Below are 19,779 nucleotides of genomic sequence, written 5' to 3'. Positions count from 1 at the left end.
AGCAAGGAGGTAAAAACGACTGAAGACCGGTCATTTTCTATTAGCTGCGAGCCTTCGTATCGCATTCCACCCAGTTCTGAGGATGCACAAATTGTTGTTTTGCCAGAAATGCAACTTTACACTGTCCAGGAGTTTTAGCGTGTTTTAGAGGACTTTTATTGTGAACGGCACCGCAAATAGGAAGCCAGCTCCAGCGTCTTCATGCCGCACTCGGGCTGGCAGCAAGCGGCTGTGTCTGCAAGCGCCCGGTCACTCAGTAGGCACAGCAGATGCACCTGTTTGTTTTTCGGACAGCGTGACTGGCGTAGCTGGCTCATTATTACCGCACGGTATGACTTAATATTTTGTTTTTATGGTAATTGAAACATTGTGAATCGACCATGTTCAGATTAGCAGGAAAATATATAGAAGGAAACTGATGCCTCTCTGGCGGATCCGTTTAGCCTTTATTTGATCGGAGAGGAGGGGCGGTGCTGTAAATACGTGATTAGTCAACTGATGCGCTAATCTGTGCTGTCAGAGATGCCTTTAAACTTATTTTGCGACGTCTGCCTAGAAGTCGTAAATGTCTGAAAGATGAGATTATTTCTAAAATAAAGGAAATCGTGGAGTGAACGGGCAGCATGAAATTCTTTTCTTTCCGCGTTTATTTGGCTCAGCCTGACTCAGCTATGGGAATAACAGTATCTCACAGTGACGTACGTAGGCGAAGCAGCGCAGTGCTTAGTGTTAATGTGGATAGTAATAATGATGTTAAACACGGTCGTTTGCCGTCTAACGTGGGATGCGTGATTGTGCTCTGCGTGTTTACACATGCTCTTATAGTAGGAACGCTACTATGTTGAAGCTGTTGGCACTTTACCAGTTGACTGATGTTAAAACTGGAACTCTTAAGACGGTAAGACGTGTCAGCTCGTGTATTGCAAGTCCGGTATTTATGGAGAGTGGCATCAGGATGATTTAAGTTTCCTACAACGCGAAGATCTATAATTATGCTCTCGTTGTTCATGCTGTAGACCACTCGCACCCACAGGTGTTTTCCGTGTCGTGTCGCGTCCTGTCAGTGTTCCAGTGTCACGCAGATGTGGGTCTGCGCTGTTTGATTAACAGATGTCTACTGTGAACGTCATAGGCTGATAAAAAAGATTTTTTAAATAAAACTGTACTTGAACAGTTTTTAATTAAAAATTGTTTTAAAAAGAATTCCACTTGTCATAAACCAGGCATTCAAGATGTCTCTGGATTTAAATATTAAAGGGCTGAATTATAACGCTAAATATTATAAAATGATTAAACAGCGTGCTATTAATGTTCTGGTTCCATAGATAGATATGGCACAGCTATATCAGCATTGGAGTGAAGCGGAAAAAATCACGAACATATAAAATCTTTTCTGACAGCAGCCCTGGAAGATGGAGACGCCCGATAAATAATGGGAGACGACGTGAGAGTGCCTGTATCACGAGCACAGTAAAAGCGCAGACCTTTACCGTCAGCCCTGTATAAGAAGGAATTCTGGGGAAGCGATTCTGAAAAAGACATGCAGCATATTGATCAGATTGTTCTGGTCCAGGCATGTGATGGTCTGTGAAAAGCAGACATCAGAAGGATTAGAAAAGGCGATTAGACACAGAGAAAATCCAGGATGTGGCTAATCTTTTTTATGAATTAGCTGTCTGTTCCATCATTTGTTTTCAAATAGTGTTTTGTAATATACAGAGAAGTACTGCATTCAAAATATTAATATTTCACAATAGTTAGGGCTGTAGGACACAGCACAGAAACATCAGATTGAGCCTGACCCTTTCGTGGTATCTGCACACACCTCAGTTGTCAGCAGTGCAAATGATGCAGCACTGATTTCTCAGGCTTCTCCCAGAGCACTGGACTGTGTGACTGCAGGGTCCCTGGGAATGATGAAGCTGCGTCCGTGAGCTGATGTGGTGTGTGTCTTCACAGGCTCAAGGATGCATTTAAGCCCTACGTCAGAGACCCAGAACTCTCTGTTCCAGGCCAAGATCAGCAGTAAGACTGCAGCCAAGATGGACACTTTCAGGTACGTTTAGGGGTGAGGATGATAATGATGCCAGTGTGAGAGCTGAGTGTTTCTGCAATGTGTAGATCATGATACATGATTCTAATTATGGTTATTTAACCTTAGATGTTGAATGTTGTTATCTGATCAGACAAAAGGCTTTGGGAGTCTGAAACAGCTGAATGAGATCCCCAGCTTGAACATCTACTATGAATCACATGAACTATTTGGGTAAAATGGCCAATTGATGACCTTCCTCATGCTCCAGGTGTCTTCAGCACGTCCTGAGGGCAGGTTCACACCTGGCTGCAGAAACCTGGTCTTTCCCCTGTGAGACCCTTATGCTCAGGGCCCTGTCTCCCTGGGGAGCTGCCAGAGCAGTGGGGAGTTTTTAGTTCCATTGCTGTTGCCTTGGAAAAGGCATCGACAGGAAGATTGACATGGATGGTTGAAGCTGCAGACCTCTTTCCTCTTGTAACTTGTTACCTCATAAGAAACCTGCTTCCAGGAAGTGAGAGGGTTCTGGTGCTCAGAGCTGGTCAGGTGTGGACCCATGTGTCGCCATGAGGAAATACCTGATCCCTCACTGCTGGAGAACACAGTCTGTGCTCTTAGTTCTTCATTTGCTCTGAAGGTGCGAAGCTGGTGCTCATTGCTCTGGGGTTGTTAGGGTATTGCCGCCCGGGACTGTATATAGAGCTTCTTACCACATACATACGGAGTTTAGGGATTAGTAACTGGTAGGTGCTGTAGAAAGAAGAAAAAATTAGAAAAAATGGGAAAGATCAGTCCTACTATTCAGGCTGGACCAATAGAGAACTTTTTTGCCATTTTTTCCATATGTTATTATTTATATATAATATATATTATGTTTTGTGAGACTGTTCCTGAATTGATAAAAAAATTATAATTGTCAATAATTTTCTGTTTATGCACTTCCGATCACAGAAATAATCAGTTTGACTCACCGATACAGTCCAAGATCAGAGGAGTGAGGGTGCTCATAGCGTGCTCTGTGAAAGCGCGTGTTTCTGCTCCTTTGCCTGGTCAGGCAGCGCGAACTGTGGAGCCTACAGCAGAGCGAGCGCTCCTCGGAGACCACACTGGACACTCGCAGGCCCTGGCCAGTCACAGGGGCCACTCTTGCACGACAAGATGAGGGTGTCCTGGTCAAGTTAAGTCCACCCAAGTTGGCAAGTGTTGCCACTCCTTGTTGAATCCAAGTGACAATAGGAGAGGTAGGCAGGGTTTGGCAGTGTAGGCAGCAAGAAGATAACTTGCAGATACAAAATGGGAAACTGAGATAGAAGAGGCTACTGATGTAAACGACAGATGTGTGTGTTGATGCAGGTTCTGCTTATATCTTCTAGACAATGAGGAGAAGGAATAAAAAGGAAATCCTAAATATGTATGAAAGAATATATATTTAAATTTAAAAGTGCAGAATTTAAATCAAGGGATGTTATGTTAAACGTCTTCAATGCACTAGCATGGCTTCATTTAGAAAATTGTGTACAGTTTTGTACACCATGTTGTAGAAAAGATGTTGCTTCTGTGTAATCTGTCCAGAAAAGAGCAACCAGATACATTCCAGATCACAAAGAAATTTCCTACACTGACAGGCCAAAGGAACTAAATCTTTACAGTTTTGAACAGAGAAGACAATAAGCCGACCTGATACAAATGTTCAAAATCCTCAAAGACATTGACAACATCAGCCCAGTAGATTTCTTCCGAATAAACAATTAAACGCAAACCCTACGTGAAGATACAGAGGCTACAAGCAGAAACTACGAGGAAGTACATTTTAAACTGAGGACAGGAGGTATGTCTTCAGCCAGAGGGTTGTGGGAATGTAGAACATGTTACCCAGCCTTGTTGAAGCCCATACCCTGGCTTCTGTTAGAAAACAGCTTGATCCTTCAGTTAGGGACTAACAAAGAGACAAGATAACCTGGGTGTCCTCCTCTTGTTTGTAACTGTTCATATTAACTTAATTACGTTTTATATTATTCACAAAATCTGCACCTCATCTCGCAAATGTGCTGGGCTTTTTCTAGTGGGAGCTGTCCTTGTATCTTTCTACATACATATGTCAGAATGCAGCTTGCAGTGCTCTCAATTATAGCAATTTGAGAAGATTGAGAATGTCACTATTGCATCCACTGGTCCTGACTAATGGAGACGGAGTTTGGCCAGCTGAACAGATCATGCAAGTTCAAATGGTCTGAACTGGAGCTCAGACCCTCACCCTGCTCCTGGCCCCCTGATCTGAAGAATGCCTCTGTTGTGATATGTTCAGGAATGCTGGAAGCACCTTGTGACAGAATTATCCAGTGAACTGAGGGGATTAAAGTCCTTGTGAAAGAGGTATTTGTGGGTTTTGTGTAACAGTCTTTTTCTGGACATCTGAGCACTCCAAGCACAGTTTCAATTCATTAGCCAGGAGTTCTGCCAATTAAGAACCAGAGCTCTGCTGTCACAGGGGAAAGCGGATTTTCTTCTTTGTGTGCTTCAGCTCCAGAGCTGTCCTGGAAGGAGTGGGGTGACGGGGGGGTGAGGAGGGAGCTGAACCGCAGGCCTGTGGCTGTCTGAGAGCTCTGGAAAGGTGTTGGATTGGTGCAGCCTTGGTCCCAGCAATCTTTTAGCTTTATTCTACCAAAAGAAAACAAGTATGATGGGATAAATGGGCCATCTTGATCTTTTGCTTCACTTCTTTCTGCACCTATGTACCTAAAATCAGGGCATAATGACATCTATGAGTCCTGTTAATACAGTAAAAGCAAAATTTAACATTCTGTTGGGGGAAGGGTGGTCTGTTAATGGGGATAGTCTGTTAAGTCATGACGCATATGCTACATCTAATTCATACACAGATACTACTCTCTGAATAATGTAATGTAGTTACCTTCTTTTAAAATGCAATTTTAAGCAAAGTTATTGTAAGAGAATCTAATTTTCCAATAAGAATTAAAGTAAACATTAAGGTTGCCCAGTTTGGTATAATTTTGAACAATTCCATACTGTACTGGGCAAGCCAATGGATGCTGTGGCGAAAGTTATTCTGATAACTCTTCAGTGACATTGAAAATAAGCCAAAGGTATCAAATGTAATTCAGACAGTTATTTACTTTGCCAATGCCCTTTTTAACCTGCTGACTTAATTTTAATGTATTTTGTGGCCTGACCACCACAGTGGACCAATAGCATGTTAAGAGGCTAGGTGGGGGATTGGGGCTAGACTGGGGCTAGAGGGGGATAGACCCCCTTTTGTCGTGATTTGGCTTGGAGAGCAAGACTGTTGGTGTTATAGAGTCCAACTCTTACGCACAAGACAAATCATTATTTGCCTCACTGGAATATTAACCGGATTAGAGCTCAAATGTCTCCTAACAATGGGCCAGTGATGCTGGAATCAGCCAGTGCCCAGCACAGACGCATTCGCAAGCCTCTGGTCACCAAGGCCTCTCTGTCACGTGGGTTCCTGGAGATTTAAATAATCCTCCACTTGAGAGGCAGAACATCCTTTTAAGTTTTATTGTTGTTTTCACCAATTCATTTGAGGAGCACAATTGGACCTAAAGGAGAAGTGGACTTGTTACTTCATTAGGAAGTTGGTCTTTTGGTGTTTTTCCTTCTGTCTTTTTGGTGGTCTTGCTGGGCCTGCCAGTCCTGGTGCTGGAGCTCCTCCCGTGCTGAAAGAAGGAGGACTTGTTCACCTGCTCTGAAACGTCCGACTACAGCTTTGTAAACTGCAAGAAATTACCTTTTGACCAAAGAACTTTGGAAAGGATTTTATTCTGGATGCAAAAGAAGTTCAAGAAAGAGAACAAGAAACTGTTGTTTGAATTGCAGTTGCTGATTCATACTGGAACCATTGATTGTAGCTCATTCATATATTTTTAAGAACTTTTCACTGAACACTTGTACCAGTAATTGAATCATCTTAATTTTCATCGATCGGCTTGTTTTGCATTGCTACTGGCTTGCTGCCGCAATCGGCTAGTCTGAGCAGAAGTGCCGGGAGGCAGTGTGTGATTGCGTGTGGAGCTTCACTGCCAGCTCGCCCTGACCGACCCAGCCTGCCAGCGGATGGAGGATGCGGAGGGGCTCCCGGGGCTGCGTGCCCGCTCCGACAGCATGGCCAGCACAGCCTCGGTGTCCACCAGCGGGAGGCTGCTCCTGCGCCAGCGCGTGGTGCAGCTCATGACCTGCGTGGAGGACCTGAGCTCTGACGAGGAGCTGCAGGAGGAGGTGTCTCGCACCCTGAATGAGGCTTTCCTGCTCTGCGGGAAGCGGGGCGCCCGCGAGGAGGAGCGCTTCAGGTGCCTTGGCTGTTACCATCTGCTCCCTGGCGTCCTGGGGGGAGAGAGAGTGGTTTAAAGCTCCAGAAATTCACATGTATTTCCGATAGTCCAGGGAAGGACAACCAGGGCAATGAGCACAAATTCCTCCTCCACTTCAGTACTCAGAATGCTTTAACTGATGTGATGCGAGAGGTGCAGACATACTAAAAAACAAAATGGGAAAGTCTCTAGTCAAATGTCTCAGTCATACGTATCATAAATTTACAGGCACATCACTGAGATTTTTCATAGTGAGGAGGGGATGGAGTAATGTGGTTTCCAGCTGGACTCTTGTTGGATGTTTTTGTAAAATTTCTGAGATGCTATTTATAGCCTTTGGAGACGCAGTGCAGCGATGTTCCTCTGAACCAATGCAATGCAAGTTGTCCATGTCTGGAATGTGTCCTTCTTTATGTACCAGCGGTGCTGTGGTTCTGCTCCTCTCTCTCAGGTTGCACATGGTCACCTGGAATGTGGGGACTGCTGCCCCCCCCAGCGATGTCAGCTCCCTGCTGGAGCTGGACTCTGAGAAACCTGCTGACTTGTTTGTGATTGGGTGAGTGAGTGTCCAGCAGGTGGGACATCCTGCAAGAGGCTTCTTCCCATCTACATTTCTATTTCATCACTTTCTACTGCAATTACAAAATCTGTTCTCCTTTTAAAGGAGTATTGCTTATTCAGTTTCTGCCATTCCTTTAAGACCACTTTCTCTTGAGATCTGCTCCATGGTATTGTCAGCACCCTGCTTACAGGACTGTTGTGTGTGACAAATGGTCCTACTTCAAACAACAGTAAAACAGCTTGTTGTACAAAGCAAAATTAAATGCCACATAGAGACTCCATTAACATCAAAACATGCAACATCCTACCTTGAAATTCACACAATTTATTCTCTGTAATAACTATTTTAAAGCTCTGTTTCAGAGTGACATGAGCCTCTACTTTATGTATCATTTTATGTTACCGTTTGACTTTTTTTAACACCAGCTATAAGGGCATCAGTTTTGCCAGTATCACAGTACAGTCATAGCTAACAATAAGAACTTTAAGTCACAGAATAAAAATTAAGTCCCAGTTAAAGACTAAAACAAAATAGACAGAGCAGACATGTATGTTGCAGAAAATCCTTTCTTACTAAGAATTAGGCATATGTTTCTAACATATTCAGCCCGAGACATGCAGTACTGTACTCTTACCTCAACCACAGCTGCTGATGCCCGAGAAGAGAATAATACCTCTGATCACTGCTCAGAAGGCAACAAAGTCCTCACACAGGTCCCTGGTGTGTCAGTTGACATCTGACATGTTCAGTCATGTTCGAAGAGGAAAATAAAGAAGCCCTGAAAGGCGTGTGCACCCATTCAGGAGCTGCCAGTGCAGAGTGCCCGCCTAGAGCTGCACTCCGGCATGCTGGATGCGGGTGGCATAGGCTGGTATCGCTGGTGCCTTTGGCAGCTGTTCTGTGTTTTCTCTGCAGGCTGCAGGAAGTCAACTCCAGGCTTCTGAATTTTATTAATGACATGACGTTTGAGGACCCCTGGAGTCGCCTCCTGATGGACACGCTGGCCCCGCTGGGATATGTGAAGGTTCGGCCTTTTACTCTTCTCTGCAGCGTCCGTCTCAGTTCACACCTTCTAGAGTTCTAGAGCTTCAAACATGAGCGTAAAAAACTGATGAAGAAAGTAAAAATGAATTCCATGCCAGTTCTCTGTGTAGCACCATCTGTGCCTGCAAGTTAGGGAAAGCTATGATGCTGTAACAAAGCGGTCTTCTCCTCTCACACATGAAGACTTTGTTTCTTTTTCAAAATGCAAATACATAAAATTCCTGAACACTGACACTGCTGTAGGCTTGTGGCAAACTAAGAGCTGGTTAAAAGAGGTGCTACCATCTTTAAAGAATTGTAGTTGAAGCTGTATCTCCAGTCAAGGCTGAAACTAATGGTCTTGATGCAGGACCTTTTCATTGCAGTACTGGGCCAGGCTGCCATCCCAGCAGCTTCAGTGTCTTTCAGAGACATGTGTGTGCTGTATCTCTCGCTGCTGACTTGGCCTTCCTGAACAATGGAAGGCATTGTCATCCACCTCATTAGGGGGCTGTTAATACAGTGAGAGGGCATGGTTTGTTTATCAAACAGAGTCTCATTTGTGGTCCAAACCAATTAATATTGTTAAGCCTTCATTTTTTATTAAACTTTTTATTCTCAGAGTGTCTGAACATGTATGTCTTTGTAGTGTCCTCTGTTATCTGGAAACCTCTGTTTGCTTGAAAGGAACAGTGGGATAATACTAGCTAACGTAGTTCACACTAGAGTTCCCTGCAGTTCATACTGGCAGCACATGGAGTTGCTCTTTTGCCTGTATGATCTCTCTCATTCTCCTGTCTTCTGAATGAACCTGTCAACCCTAAAGTGCTGAAGCGCTGTACACTACCAGTACCCAGAATGGGACCTGAACAGCTGACAGGTGCCCAGGAGATTCGTCTGTCATTAAGAACAGACTTTTCTCCAAAGGGACCACTTCCTTTCAATGTCCACTCTAGACCCGTTTGCTTGCTTTATTTCTGGACAGCTTAGAATCTGCAAAGCAGTTAGTGAGAAGCAGAGCACATGCTGTCTCATAACAGAAATGTTCAGGCCATTAGTTGGGAACCAGTGATAAAGCCAATTTATAATAATCGATTTTCACACATATTTATCCCCTTTCATACTAAAGGAGACCCATTTCCTCCTCCATCGTGGGTGATGCTCAGCATCTGCTCTGCAGGAGCAGATCCAGGCTAGGAGTGAGGAACTGCTGCACCAGGGGGAACTTTAGGGAGGCCAGACTGTTTGAGCACAGTGACATTTAGCCAGATCACCGGGGTGCATACTCCTGTTTGTGTGAGCAGTGCCTTGGAATCTTTCGTGACCAAGTGGCCATGTTGTGCTGTGACTCAATGAATGGCCAATGGCCAGTTGTTCGCTTAGCTGTTTCATGTTGAGCCCATAACTTCACATACATTTGTCTTGAAAATAAATATTTTCTCTTCACCTCACTTTTTGATTAATAGCTTTGATTTCAGAATGGAGGCAAGCTCATTGTCCCCCAACCCTGTCTGTCCCTTCTCATGCAGCTGATATCCATCCGCATGCAGGGACTCCTGTTGCTCCTCTTTGCCAAGCAAGCGCACATCACATTCATCCGGGACATCCAGGCCAGCTACACCCGCACCGGCATCTACGGATACTGGGTAGGAAAGAGAGCGATTCCTGCCTTCAGGCACCAGCAAATGATAAAACCAAGTTAAAACTGAAACAATATAAAAAATCTAAATTTTCTGCCATGCTTATAAGTAATCTGGTGTCCAGTTCTACAACTCAACTCATGAGTTTGATGCAGATGAACAGAAGGGGAGGTGAAGGGCTGCCTGCTGACTGCTGCTGTCTTTCCAGCATGCTGTTCAGCAGTATTGCATGTTTACCACGAGTCTTAAAAATGTTGAGTTGGGAATTGTCTTGGTCAGACACCGCAGCCAGTGTACTCATTCATATTAACAGTGGTGATGCAAAATCTCAGAGGTCAAAATGAAATATGCAGTGCACATTTGTACATCATACCTTGAGATTTTCAGAAATGCATTGGTAACACAAACAGAATGATGGGATACTTTCTTATAATTCCTCTGTGTCTTGTGTATTATACCTATGTGTTCAACCTGGGATTTTTGTTTATTAAAACATTTAATTTTCAAGTACATTTCGCGAGTTCTGCAGTGCAGTGTTGACTAATTCCTTGTTAATCAGATTGTCTGCTACCTGCTGGAACAAAGCCCTGCCTGGTTGCACTGAGTATTGAGAACTGTCGATTTGCCTTCAACAGGGGAATAAAGGAGGTGTGTCTGTCCGCATGTCTTTCTATGGTCACTTGATCTGTTTCCTCAACTGCCACCTGATGGCACATATGGAGAACGCCAGTCAGCGTGTGGACGAGATTGAGCACATCCTGGAAACGCATGCATTTGACACGGACAATGTGCCAAACATTCTCGACCACAAGTAAGAAACAGGGCTTTTGGTGAGGGGCTGTTGCATTATAAGCTGGACATGTCTTCTCATAGTGGTGCTTGACTAAGGTGACACTTGGGAAGTAGGTGGTCTGTGTGGTGGCACCTGATTTCTGGGTTACAATAAGTGAGGGGGGATACTTGTCAATTATAAACTGAAAGGAAAAGGAATGGAAACTTGAACACTAAATTTTTGTAGCATTTTCTAAAGTTCTCTGTCTTTGTCTTGGCTAGGGTGGTCTTCTGGTTTGGAGATCTGAATTTTCGCATTGCTGATCATGGCATGCACTTCATGAGAGAGGCCATCAACAACAAGCGCTTCCATTTACTCTGGGAGAAGGACCAGGTGAGCAGCACTTGCTCAGAGGTGGGCTGTGTCTTACGGACACTGGGCTCAGACACTGAGCCCAGACGCAGGCCTCTGACACTGTGAGACCGACTAGAAATGTGGGAATTTGGACTCTGTTGTTCTCCGGTATAACATTGTCTCCTAAGGTATCAGGTATTAAACAGGACTGGATTAGAGGAGAAGGTTTTCTTTAGATATTGTGATGGGATTTGGGGATTTTCTTTAGGGCCATGTGAGTTTTGACCAAGCCAATTATTGAATAACGCTAGTACTGGCTACATCTCCAGGCTGTTAGTTTGGGAATGTGTTGGTCTCTGTGTGTTTTGTATTTCAAACTGATCTGTCTTTTTGTAGCTGAACATGGCGAAAAAGAAGGAGGCCTTCCTGAGGGAGTTCCAAGAGGGCCCTTTGCGATTCAAGCCCACTTACAAGTATGACCTGCACTCGGAGACTTATGACACCAGGTAGGCTGAGGGTACTGCTGAGCTACGGGTGTATCTGTATACTTACTGTAGACATGCTGATAAGACACAGTTACAACTTGATGTCAGTTTTCCCTTATTCATTCAGTGTCATTTAACTGCCTCTGTAAGCTTTTGTCTGTAGATATCGCCACCTATTGGCATTATAAAACTTGTTTAAATTCTAAATTGAGAGTACAGTCTGCCTTTTAAATCTATTGAGCTACTAGTTCCAATCATATAGAAACACAACAAAATCATGGTGCTTGTATGAGCTAGCAAGCTGCACTAGTGGTACTATAATTACTAGTGGTACTATAATTTTCTTTTTCTCCCCTGAGTGATCTGAGTGATGCAATGATTCATCTCATGCACTATCAAATGCTATTGCTTTTTTTCTGATCTAGCACAAACTAGAGCTTGGATTTATCAGCACACAGAGGATATAGATGTGAACTTACTGATCAAGTTTTGGGGGGAAGTCAGGAAGAAAAAGACCAGTCCCTGAAAGTTTACAGCAGTTCTGTGTTGGGTTCTGTGCGAAGTCCCCATGCACTGCTAGAAACTGGGATAGAAACCACATAATGTGTCATCTGCAATGTCTGGTGTATTGTACAATAAGTAGGACCCTAGCCATGATGTTATTTGACAGTTCTCAACAGGGAAGCACATTGTCTCATGCTTCACTGGATGTATTTTATACAAACTTCTCTAAATTACACACCTCTGTCCTAGTTTGATGCCCTGTAACGTAGCTGTGTCTTGCATCTATTCCTGGATAACAGCACAGCCTCAGTAACCCCTAGAATGCACTCGTCTCATGTCAGTGCATCACGATGATCAGAGGCCACCATGTCATGGCTGGGCTGTCTCTAGGACAATGGCTGTTTATGCTGTGCCTGCTGGCATAGAGAAAAATGTCTAAGAGTGTTAGGAGGCCCAGCTGTCACTCTGTTGCTTTTTAGACATACAATTCTGTTTGACAGTTTACATTCCATCCATCCATTTTCTGAGTGCCTCATCTAATTTAGGGTTGCATGGGAGCTGGATCCTATCCCAGCAAGCAACGGGTTCAAGGCAGTTACACCGTGGACAGGACGCCACTCCATCACAGGACACACACAGACACTCGCACTCACACAGTTTTCCCAGTTTGGGCCAGTTTTCCCAGAAGCTAACTAACTTTCCAGTATGTTCTTGGACTGTAGGGGGAAACCAGAGCACCTGGAGGAAACCCACATGAACACTGGGAGAACATACAGACTTCACACAGACAGCATTCCAGGGATTGAACACAGGGCCCCAGTGCTGTGAGGAACCAATACTAACAACTGCGCCACCATGCAGCCCAAGTTTACATTCTTTTAGATTTTTATTTGCGCAGTTTTACTACCTACCAAGCACACAGCTTTAGCCATTATTTATTCTATATCTTTAAAAAGCTAGGGCATACACTAATCAGCTGTCAAGACAATCTGACAGCCATGGACACTCAGATGCAAGGTTTCTTTAAATGTAATTTCTCTCTGTTAGGGGTGTGTGCTTGGCTTTTTATTTCTGAATGTTAGTTGTTTACAGTTCAGGTGGCAAATCAGCCTTAGCCCTGTTAGGGAACCAGATGAAGTGTTTCTTCAAATATTATCAATGTTGATGGGTAATAGGGACTATACAGCTTTGAAAATGAGTACAATAGTAGAATCTCATTATTCTCATATCTGGAGACAGACAGCCCTGGATTTAAGTGATGACTTGTGAAGTAGGTGCTCAGAAAAAAATCAAGTTGTCATTTTGAACTTACATCCAAAGTTTTTACAGTTGTATTCCTACTGCTCCAATTGTGAGACCCTGGCTTCTGATAAAATATTAACTTGTGTTCTTTTTGCAGGGAGCAGAAGACGTGGTTGGGTTTTAAGTAAGAGTTAAAAAGTTCTTCTTGAATCCCTCTCGTATCTCTGTGGACTTTACACAGTGCAATTTGTGCTAAAGTAGAAAACCAGTTCAATTTTTTTGCTAGACCAGCAGGAAATACTGAACCCCAGGAACACTGCCCATAGAATGAAAGGCTCCAAAGGACCCAGAAAGACCTTCTCAATCCCTTTAAAGGGCAATGGTACATTGCCTTGGTGTTTACTTCAGTGCAGAGGTTGCAGTTGTTTTGCTGTCCTTTGGGTGGATTTGTGCAGCTGCAGTAGCACCTGCTCAGCTGACCATGTGTTGACCAACGCCTTTAATTCAGCTTTTTTATAACGTTATATAAGCAGACACTGTACTGAAGTATGCCTTCAGAAAAACAAAATTAAAATAAAATTATGAGGGAAATACTCCAGTTAAAATCAGAAATATACAGTAGTTCAAAGCCTTTTATAAAGCAGTGTGTTAAATTTAAATAATTTAGTGATTAAAATAATTATTGTTTGCCTTACAGTTAGAGAAATTTTAGACCCTTATAATATTACTATTTTTAATAATGATCTTGAGAGTATCTCTTTCGCATAGGGAGCACGTGGTGCTATGTGGCAGTATTCTTAGGTATAGAATGAGCCTTTCTGATTCCAAACTAACCTTCGGACCCTCCTTTTCCCACTCCAAGAGGGGTAGTTAGCACCCTCACTTGTCCCTGTTATCCTCTTTTGGGATGGAAGTGTGTTTTTCATAAGGCACCCTTTTGCTAAAAGAATGGAACAGCTGTTTCTATCAGTTAGTGTGCATGTCATTTTCTGCTTGCACTAACAGTGGTCACGACCAGAATGTGCCTGCATCACCAAGCCAGATGGGGGGAACTATCTAAATGCATGAATGATTGGTTGACAACCAGTCAGAAGCACTGGTTTCAGGCTATATTTAGAAGAAAATTGGTAATAATTTAGTCTTAGTTTGCAGAATTTTCATACAAGGATAAGAAACTTTGAAGTTCATTCAAGTCTTCCCAGACATTACCAGCCATCCCTGCACTCTCAAATGCCCCCTGTTCCTGTTGACAGTGGTAAGAAAAGGAAGCCAGCCTGGACGGACCGGATACTGTGGCGGGTGATGAGTAGTGACCAGGATGCTGCTGAAGAGGCGGAGACTAATGTGAAAGGGGAGGAGCAAGAGGAGGAATGGAAAGGGGAGGAGCAAACACAAGTGAAGGAGTTGGTATCTCCAGTCAAGGTGACTCTAGACTCCTACACCAGTCACATGAGCTATGGCATTAGCGACCACAAACCAGTCACCGGCACTTTCATTCTGGAGGTGAGAATCTGATTTTAAGGGCTACTTGCAAAATGTGAGATCACCCTGATAAGAGAAAAATCTAAGAGCATAAATGGCTTAATCTTGCTTATTCAGTTGCTAACTGCCTAATGGCCCAGGGATCTTCAGCCATTTCTTTAAATCCCAGAATGGCCGGATATTTTTATTTAGACACCCACATCTCTTTAAAATCCTTCTATTTTCCAGTTGTAAGTCCACTTTCTAGTCATTTCATAAAACACCCAAAAATGTTTAACATCACTTTATTAACCCTTACAATTTCTTGCATTAGGAATTATCTTTTCGCATACCCCAGCTTGCTCTCCATGAGACACACAGACACACAGACAGGGAGAGAGCCTTGCGTCAGAGCGCAGGGTCTGCCATTGTGCAGCGCCCCTGGAGCAGTTGGGGTTAAGGGCCTTGCTCAGGAGCCCAACGGAGTAGGATTCCTCTGCCGGCTGTGGGATTTGAACCGGTAACCTTCTAGCCACAGGTAGCAGAACACTTACAGATTTGGTGTGTCTCCACCCCCAGCTGAAGAAGATGTTCCAGACCCCGCTGGTGCAGCTGTGTGCGGAGGGCGAGTGGAGCGCTGACCAAGATGCTCTCATCACCTACAGCATCCTGGAGCCCTTCCCCAGCAGCACCTGGGACTGGATCGGGCTCTACAAGGTCAGCCCTCAGCTCATCCTGGGCACAGGCTGCCTGTGCTCTGTTCATCATTCCATGGCTTTACCAGCGCTTGTACATTACACTTCATGAGGAATAATAACCCCGAGAATTAGATGTGTTTGAGGATGTTTATTTTGGGTACTTGGGTGGAATGAGATTGGGTTTAACAGCCAGCTGACCACAGGACATGAAGGGTTGGACCCCAGCAGAGAGAGGAGTGGACCAAGGGACAGTTGCATAGGAGGACAGGGGTGAAATGAGATAAGAGGGGGTTGTGTATGACACACACAGCTTTTGAGAAAGGGTGTCAAGATCAATTATGTTTTAGAACAGCTCTATTGTTGTCACACCTCCCGAACTTCAGTTTAAGACCGTTAAACAGGGAAGCTTGATATTGAATTTCCGAAGGACAACAAAGTGAATTATCATTTTAATTTTTTACTGTCTTTGAGAGGAAAGTTGCAAATCAATGCATTGTGTTAGTGGAGGGAGGGCTGCATTAGAAACGGCAGGTGCCAGAACTGAGATGTCGCCCCTACAGGTGGGCTTCAGGAGCTACAGCGATTACGTCACTTACGTGTGGGTGAAGGATGATGAAGTGCTGTACAACGAAGAAGCTGTCCAGGTAATGACCTGCTTGCCCATGGTAACTTCGCTAAATGTAATGACCTCTGTACTAATAAAAAATTACAGTGCAGCAACATGTATCCAACTGCCTGGGTATCAGTTGAGCCTGACTTAAACAACAACAACAAAAAAGTTTTGATTTAAAAGTAAGAGAATTCACGTAACATTAATTAGAATTACATTTACTCTACTGCTGTGCAAGTTAGAATGTAAGGATGAAATGGACACTCCATGCAAATGGTTTCAAGAAAACACTTGAAATATACATTAAGCATTCAAACTGGAATTGACATTAGATAGCCTCAGTCTTTAAGATGTAATTAATAATTTATTTGAAATCTTTACTATTGTCATTCTAACAAATCAACAAAGCATCCATTGCGCAGGACCTTACCAGTCTCTTTTGGAAATGCTGTGTTGCTTCTGACCATTCCCTCACTGTGTTTTATACACCATATACAGGCACACTGTGAAGGTCATTGTCCCTGATTTACCTGTGGTGGTTTGTCTCCTGTGCAGGTGTATGTGGGCATGAATGAGATCCCGGTGCTGGGAGGAGAATTCTTGCTGTGCTACTACAGCAGTAACTTGCAGTGCATCATTGGGATCAGTGCCCCTTTCCAGGTGAGATCCATCCTCTCCTCTCTGCTCATCACCACACAGACAGGTCAAGGTCAGAATTCCTGACGTCGTATGCATTGCCTTTGCAGTCATTTAAAGCTTCTTTTAAAAATATGATCCAATGAGACCCTACAGTAGCTTAAACAGGACAGTGATGCCCTGCAGTTCATCCTCGGTTTGCACACATGGGCTGTGGCATTAGCCTCGTGGTTGACAAGAGCCTGTGTGTTTTCAAAATATTCCTTACTTGTTTTACATTTCTTTATATAAACGTAGCAAATTTAAATCTAGAAGTTCATGGACATAAGACATTCCTTTAACGCTCCATGATTCCTGACTAAAATGAAACTTGGTCTCCTTAAGGAGTTCTGAGCCCGTGCAGTCTTGCCGGCTTGGACTGTGTCTAACGTGTGAACGTATGTTCTGCTCAGATCCACGAGTCTAAGGTTGCCATAGAAGGGGGACTGGCATCGGGGAACATCGGTGGTCTGGAAAATGCAACCAGCTTGGATTCCAACCAAGATTTCTGAGAACCCTTCCCCTACTTCACTAGAGATCTGTCCTGTTTTTGTCGGCTAAGCCACTCACCCCAAATCTCAGTGCTCGAATGGTGTTTTCTTCCCTCACACCGTCACAGCGCACTCTCTCCGTGTACGTACACTACAGGACGGCACAGTCTGAAAAGGCCTGAATAGGGTCCAGCATGTCTGTTTCAGGGGCACAGCACTGCCACTGACTGGCTCCACATGAGGCTTAGGAAGAGTCTTCTCTGGTGCTTCTGTGAGCTTCTGAGCTCCTCCTCCTAATGCACCATAATGTTATTTGATGAATGCATTGTGAATGAATATTTTGGCAATGAGTGTGTATATAAATGCTTCAGAGACATTCATTATAAATAGTACATGCACATCAATTCTGAAGAAGGAATACTTGTTAATTGAAAACTGATTTCAGCCTCCTTCAGGTAAGATTTTAGCTGCGAGGAGACATTCTTACCACTCCCCACATACATTCACCAGTGCCGGCAGGCATTGTCACAACCACAGAACACCATGGCATTCTGGGAGTGGGAGGGGGGATGACGTGGTTGCACTGTTCAAGGGGCAGGGGTGTAACCTCAGGGTTTTTCCAGGGGTTTTTATTCACCTGAAAATAGCCTCCAGATTATTTTAGATCCCAGATCTCATGCCTCACCTTTGTTTGCATTCCCCATGAATTACCTTCAGAATCTTTACATTTGTTTTTAAAATGTAGAATATAAGAGACACTGATTTCAAATTGCAAAATACAAAATTTGTGTTTCTTAAAGTTTTGTTTTCCAATGCCCTTTTCAGTTACAGGCATAAACTGCTGTTCCCTTCTTTTAAAAGCAATTCATTTCAGGGTCTTTGTTTTAATCCTGTTGAGAATGAAGAATGTGATCTACTTAAACATAGAGAAGAAAGAATGACTATCGTGTTGCACAGTTGTATTTAATTTTATCTTTAGAAATTTAGAAATTCAAAATTATATTATTTTAAATGTATTGCTAACATGCTGTTGAGTGGATATCTTTCCATGTTCAGTCATCCTTGCTGTATTGTCTGCAGTGATGGAGTATGAGTGTAAGAGAGTTTCTTGAGGAGTCTGGAGCCACAACACCCAGGCTCTCAGGCTGCCACTCGCCGCTTAATGCTTCCAAATGCACAGAGGAGTCACGGCAGAGTTACATTTTACAATACTGAGGGCCTGTCTTTTTGTTTTAAATGTTTTTTTCTAATCACTATTTATATATATATTGCTGTAATGTACTTAAAATGCTTTCTAGTGTGCAATGTTGATCTGTAATATTCCTATATGGAAAACCAGAAGTGCTCTATTTTCGTAGTGACAAATGCTAATAAAAATGTTTTATTATTTTTAATTGTATCTGTCTTGTGTTAGCTGTTCTTAATTTTTAAGCTTTTCTTTTAAAAAGTTTTTCCATACAATTTCTTGCAGACATTAACTATAATACCTTTTGTTTGTTAAACCTTTTTTATGAATGAGCCCTCTTTTAAGTTTGAGCACTCATCCCCTCTTAAGACATTTCATTGCCAGCAACTACTGCTGCACGCCGTATTGTTGTGCATTTGATAAATAGACTTTGATTTGATTTGATTACAGATTTCTTATTGAAACTAGTTTAAGATGGGGGGCAGTTTGGGGGAGAGCATGGGCCCCACACCCCACTTTGGACTGTTGTTGGAGTGGGGGTATTAACAGCTTGACCTGTTGGGCTATTTGGCTGCCATCTGCTGCGAGATGATAGGATACATCTCAGGTGCTTACTGTGAACCACAGTGTAACTACTGTGCATAATACAGTATATAGGGTAAATGTTGTACATAGGTACAGCTAACGTTCACTGATACTGTCTCCATTTAAATACTGTCTACGTTCTGGAGTATTGTGGTTATTTCCTTGTATGTCTTTCATCTGTGTACAATTCTATTGCCTCCTGGAAGTGAATTTGGTTTGAATTGTCTTTAGAAAATTGTCTGATATATCTTTGGCAAAATCTAAACACAGCTATTGGGTGAAACCTGCACGTTTTAAGGGCCCAGTCCATCAGCCATCATACAGAATCTTGCCATCTTTTTCATCATAATTGTGTGGCAATATTGTCTAGGTGACGGTCTTATTTAAAAGAACATAATGGTCCGGATAGAGGAGAGATGTTCATCTTAGTTGCTCAGTATTGCAATAAAATAAAAAGAAAAAATAATATAGGATGTAGGATTAGTTTTGAAGGCTCAAAGCAAACGACGGAAACAAAATCGACTGTTATAGCACAGAAAACGGACTTCCTGCGAAATCATTAAAACACCCCGTACGCGATCAGTCCAATGCTAGTCAAGCTTCAAACTTAGGTTTTAGTAGACACGAACATATTCCTCACAATACTCTGTAACAATTGTGCAAGTAACTAACACAATACATATTCACAAACGCTGGAGTGAGTTTTCATAACATTCAAGTGATTCGTGCGAGAAACGAACAAGACAAGGCTTTAGAGAGCGCACACCGTATTCCAGACCATCTGCCAGCTACCAGCGCACCAAGGGCAGCAAGGGGAACACGTCCAAAGTGTTAGGGTGGATACGGTTCTTGAGAAGAAACGGGGTAAACAACAACTATGTACAGATTTCTTATTGACCACTATTTGCATAGCCAGGGTCAGCTAGTGGTCAGTCTGCGGACCCTCAGTCCGTCCCCCGGCAGGGGGTCCCAGCCTGCACCGCGGCGAGGGCGCTGCACTGTTTTTAGTCATTTCAGCTATTTGTGTAGTCATCTGCATTTTCGCGCTATCGAATCTACACCTGTGTAGACTGCAGTAATCATTTAGTTGATTTATCCTATGTTACTTAC

At 43.3% G+C, this 19,779-nt stretch overlaps 1 protein-coding gene across 5 annotated transcripts; it reads left to right on the top strand.

Annotated features, from left to right (window-relative positions):
- The first annotated feature begins 206 nt into the window (after positions 1–206).
- Positions 207–18,292, top strand: LOC102693853 (inositol polyphosphate 5-phosphatase K). 5 transcript variants are annotated; one of them, XM_015367801.2, is made up of 14 exons: positions 207–329; positions 1,960–2,056; positions 6,833–6,937; positions 7,859–7,967; positions 9,496–9,612; positions 10,242–10,417; positions 10,660–10,771; positions 11,129–11,238; positions 13,121–13,147; positions 14,217–14,466; positions 15,004–15,141; positions 15,683–15,766; positions 16,288–16,392; positions 16,821–18,292. In XM_015367801.2, exons 2-14 carry the CDS (start codon positions 1,968–1,970, stop codon positions 16,917–16,919), a joined length of 1,521 nt encoding a protein of 506 aa, XP_015223287.2. In that variant the 5' UTR covers positions 207–329; positions 1,960–1,967; the 3' UTR covers positions 16,920–18,292. The 5 variants fall into 5 exon arrangements, with proteins under 5 accessions (XP_015223287.2, XP_015223289.2, XP_069040310.1 ...); XM_015367803.2 differs by lacking the exon at positions 207–329 and adding an exon at positions 415–898; XM_069184209.1 differs by lacking the exons at positions 207–329; positions 1,960–2,056 and adding an exon at positions 5,319–6,360 and having other exon boundaries at positions 14,217–14,385.
- Positions 18,293–19,779: the final 1,487 nt, after the last annotated feature.

Source organism: Lepisosteus oculatus, chromosome 26 (genome assembly GCF_040954835.1).
Source record: "Lepisosteus oculatus isolate fLepOcu1 chromosome 26, fLepOcu1.hap2, whole genome shotgun sequence".
In the NCBI taxonomy this organism is placed as follows: Eukaryota; Metazoa; Chordata; class Actinopteri; order Semionotiformes; family Lepisosteidae; genus Lepisosteus; species Lepisosteus oculatus.
This window is presented reverse-complemented; position numbering and strand designations above follow the sequence as displayed.

What these genes read in the sequence shown, in the direction of transcription:
- LOC102693853 (XM_006640931.3), top strand. Translation starts at nt 6,128, where the DNA reads ATGGAGGATGCGGAGGGGCTCCCGGGGCTGCGTGCCCGCTCCGACAGC. An exon ending in CGCGAGGAGGAGCGCTTCAG is followed by an intron (nt 6,361 to 6,832) that starts GTGCCTTGGCTG and finishes CCTCTCTCTCAG; the next exon opens with GTTGCACATGGTCACCTGGA. An exon ending in ACTGGATCGGGCTCTACAAG is followed by an intron (nt 15,142 to 15,682) that starts GTCAGCCCTCAG and finishes TCGCCCCTACAG; the next exon opens with GTGGGCTTCAGGAGCTACAG.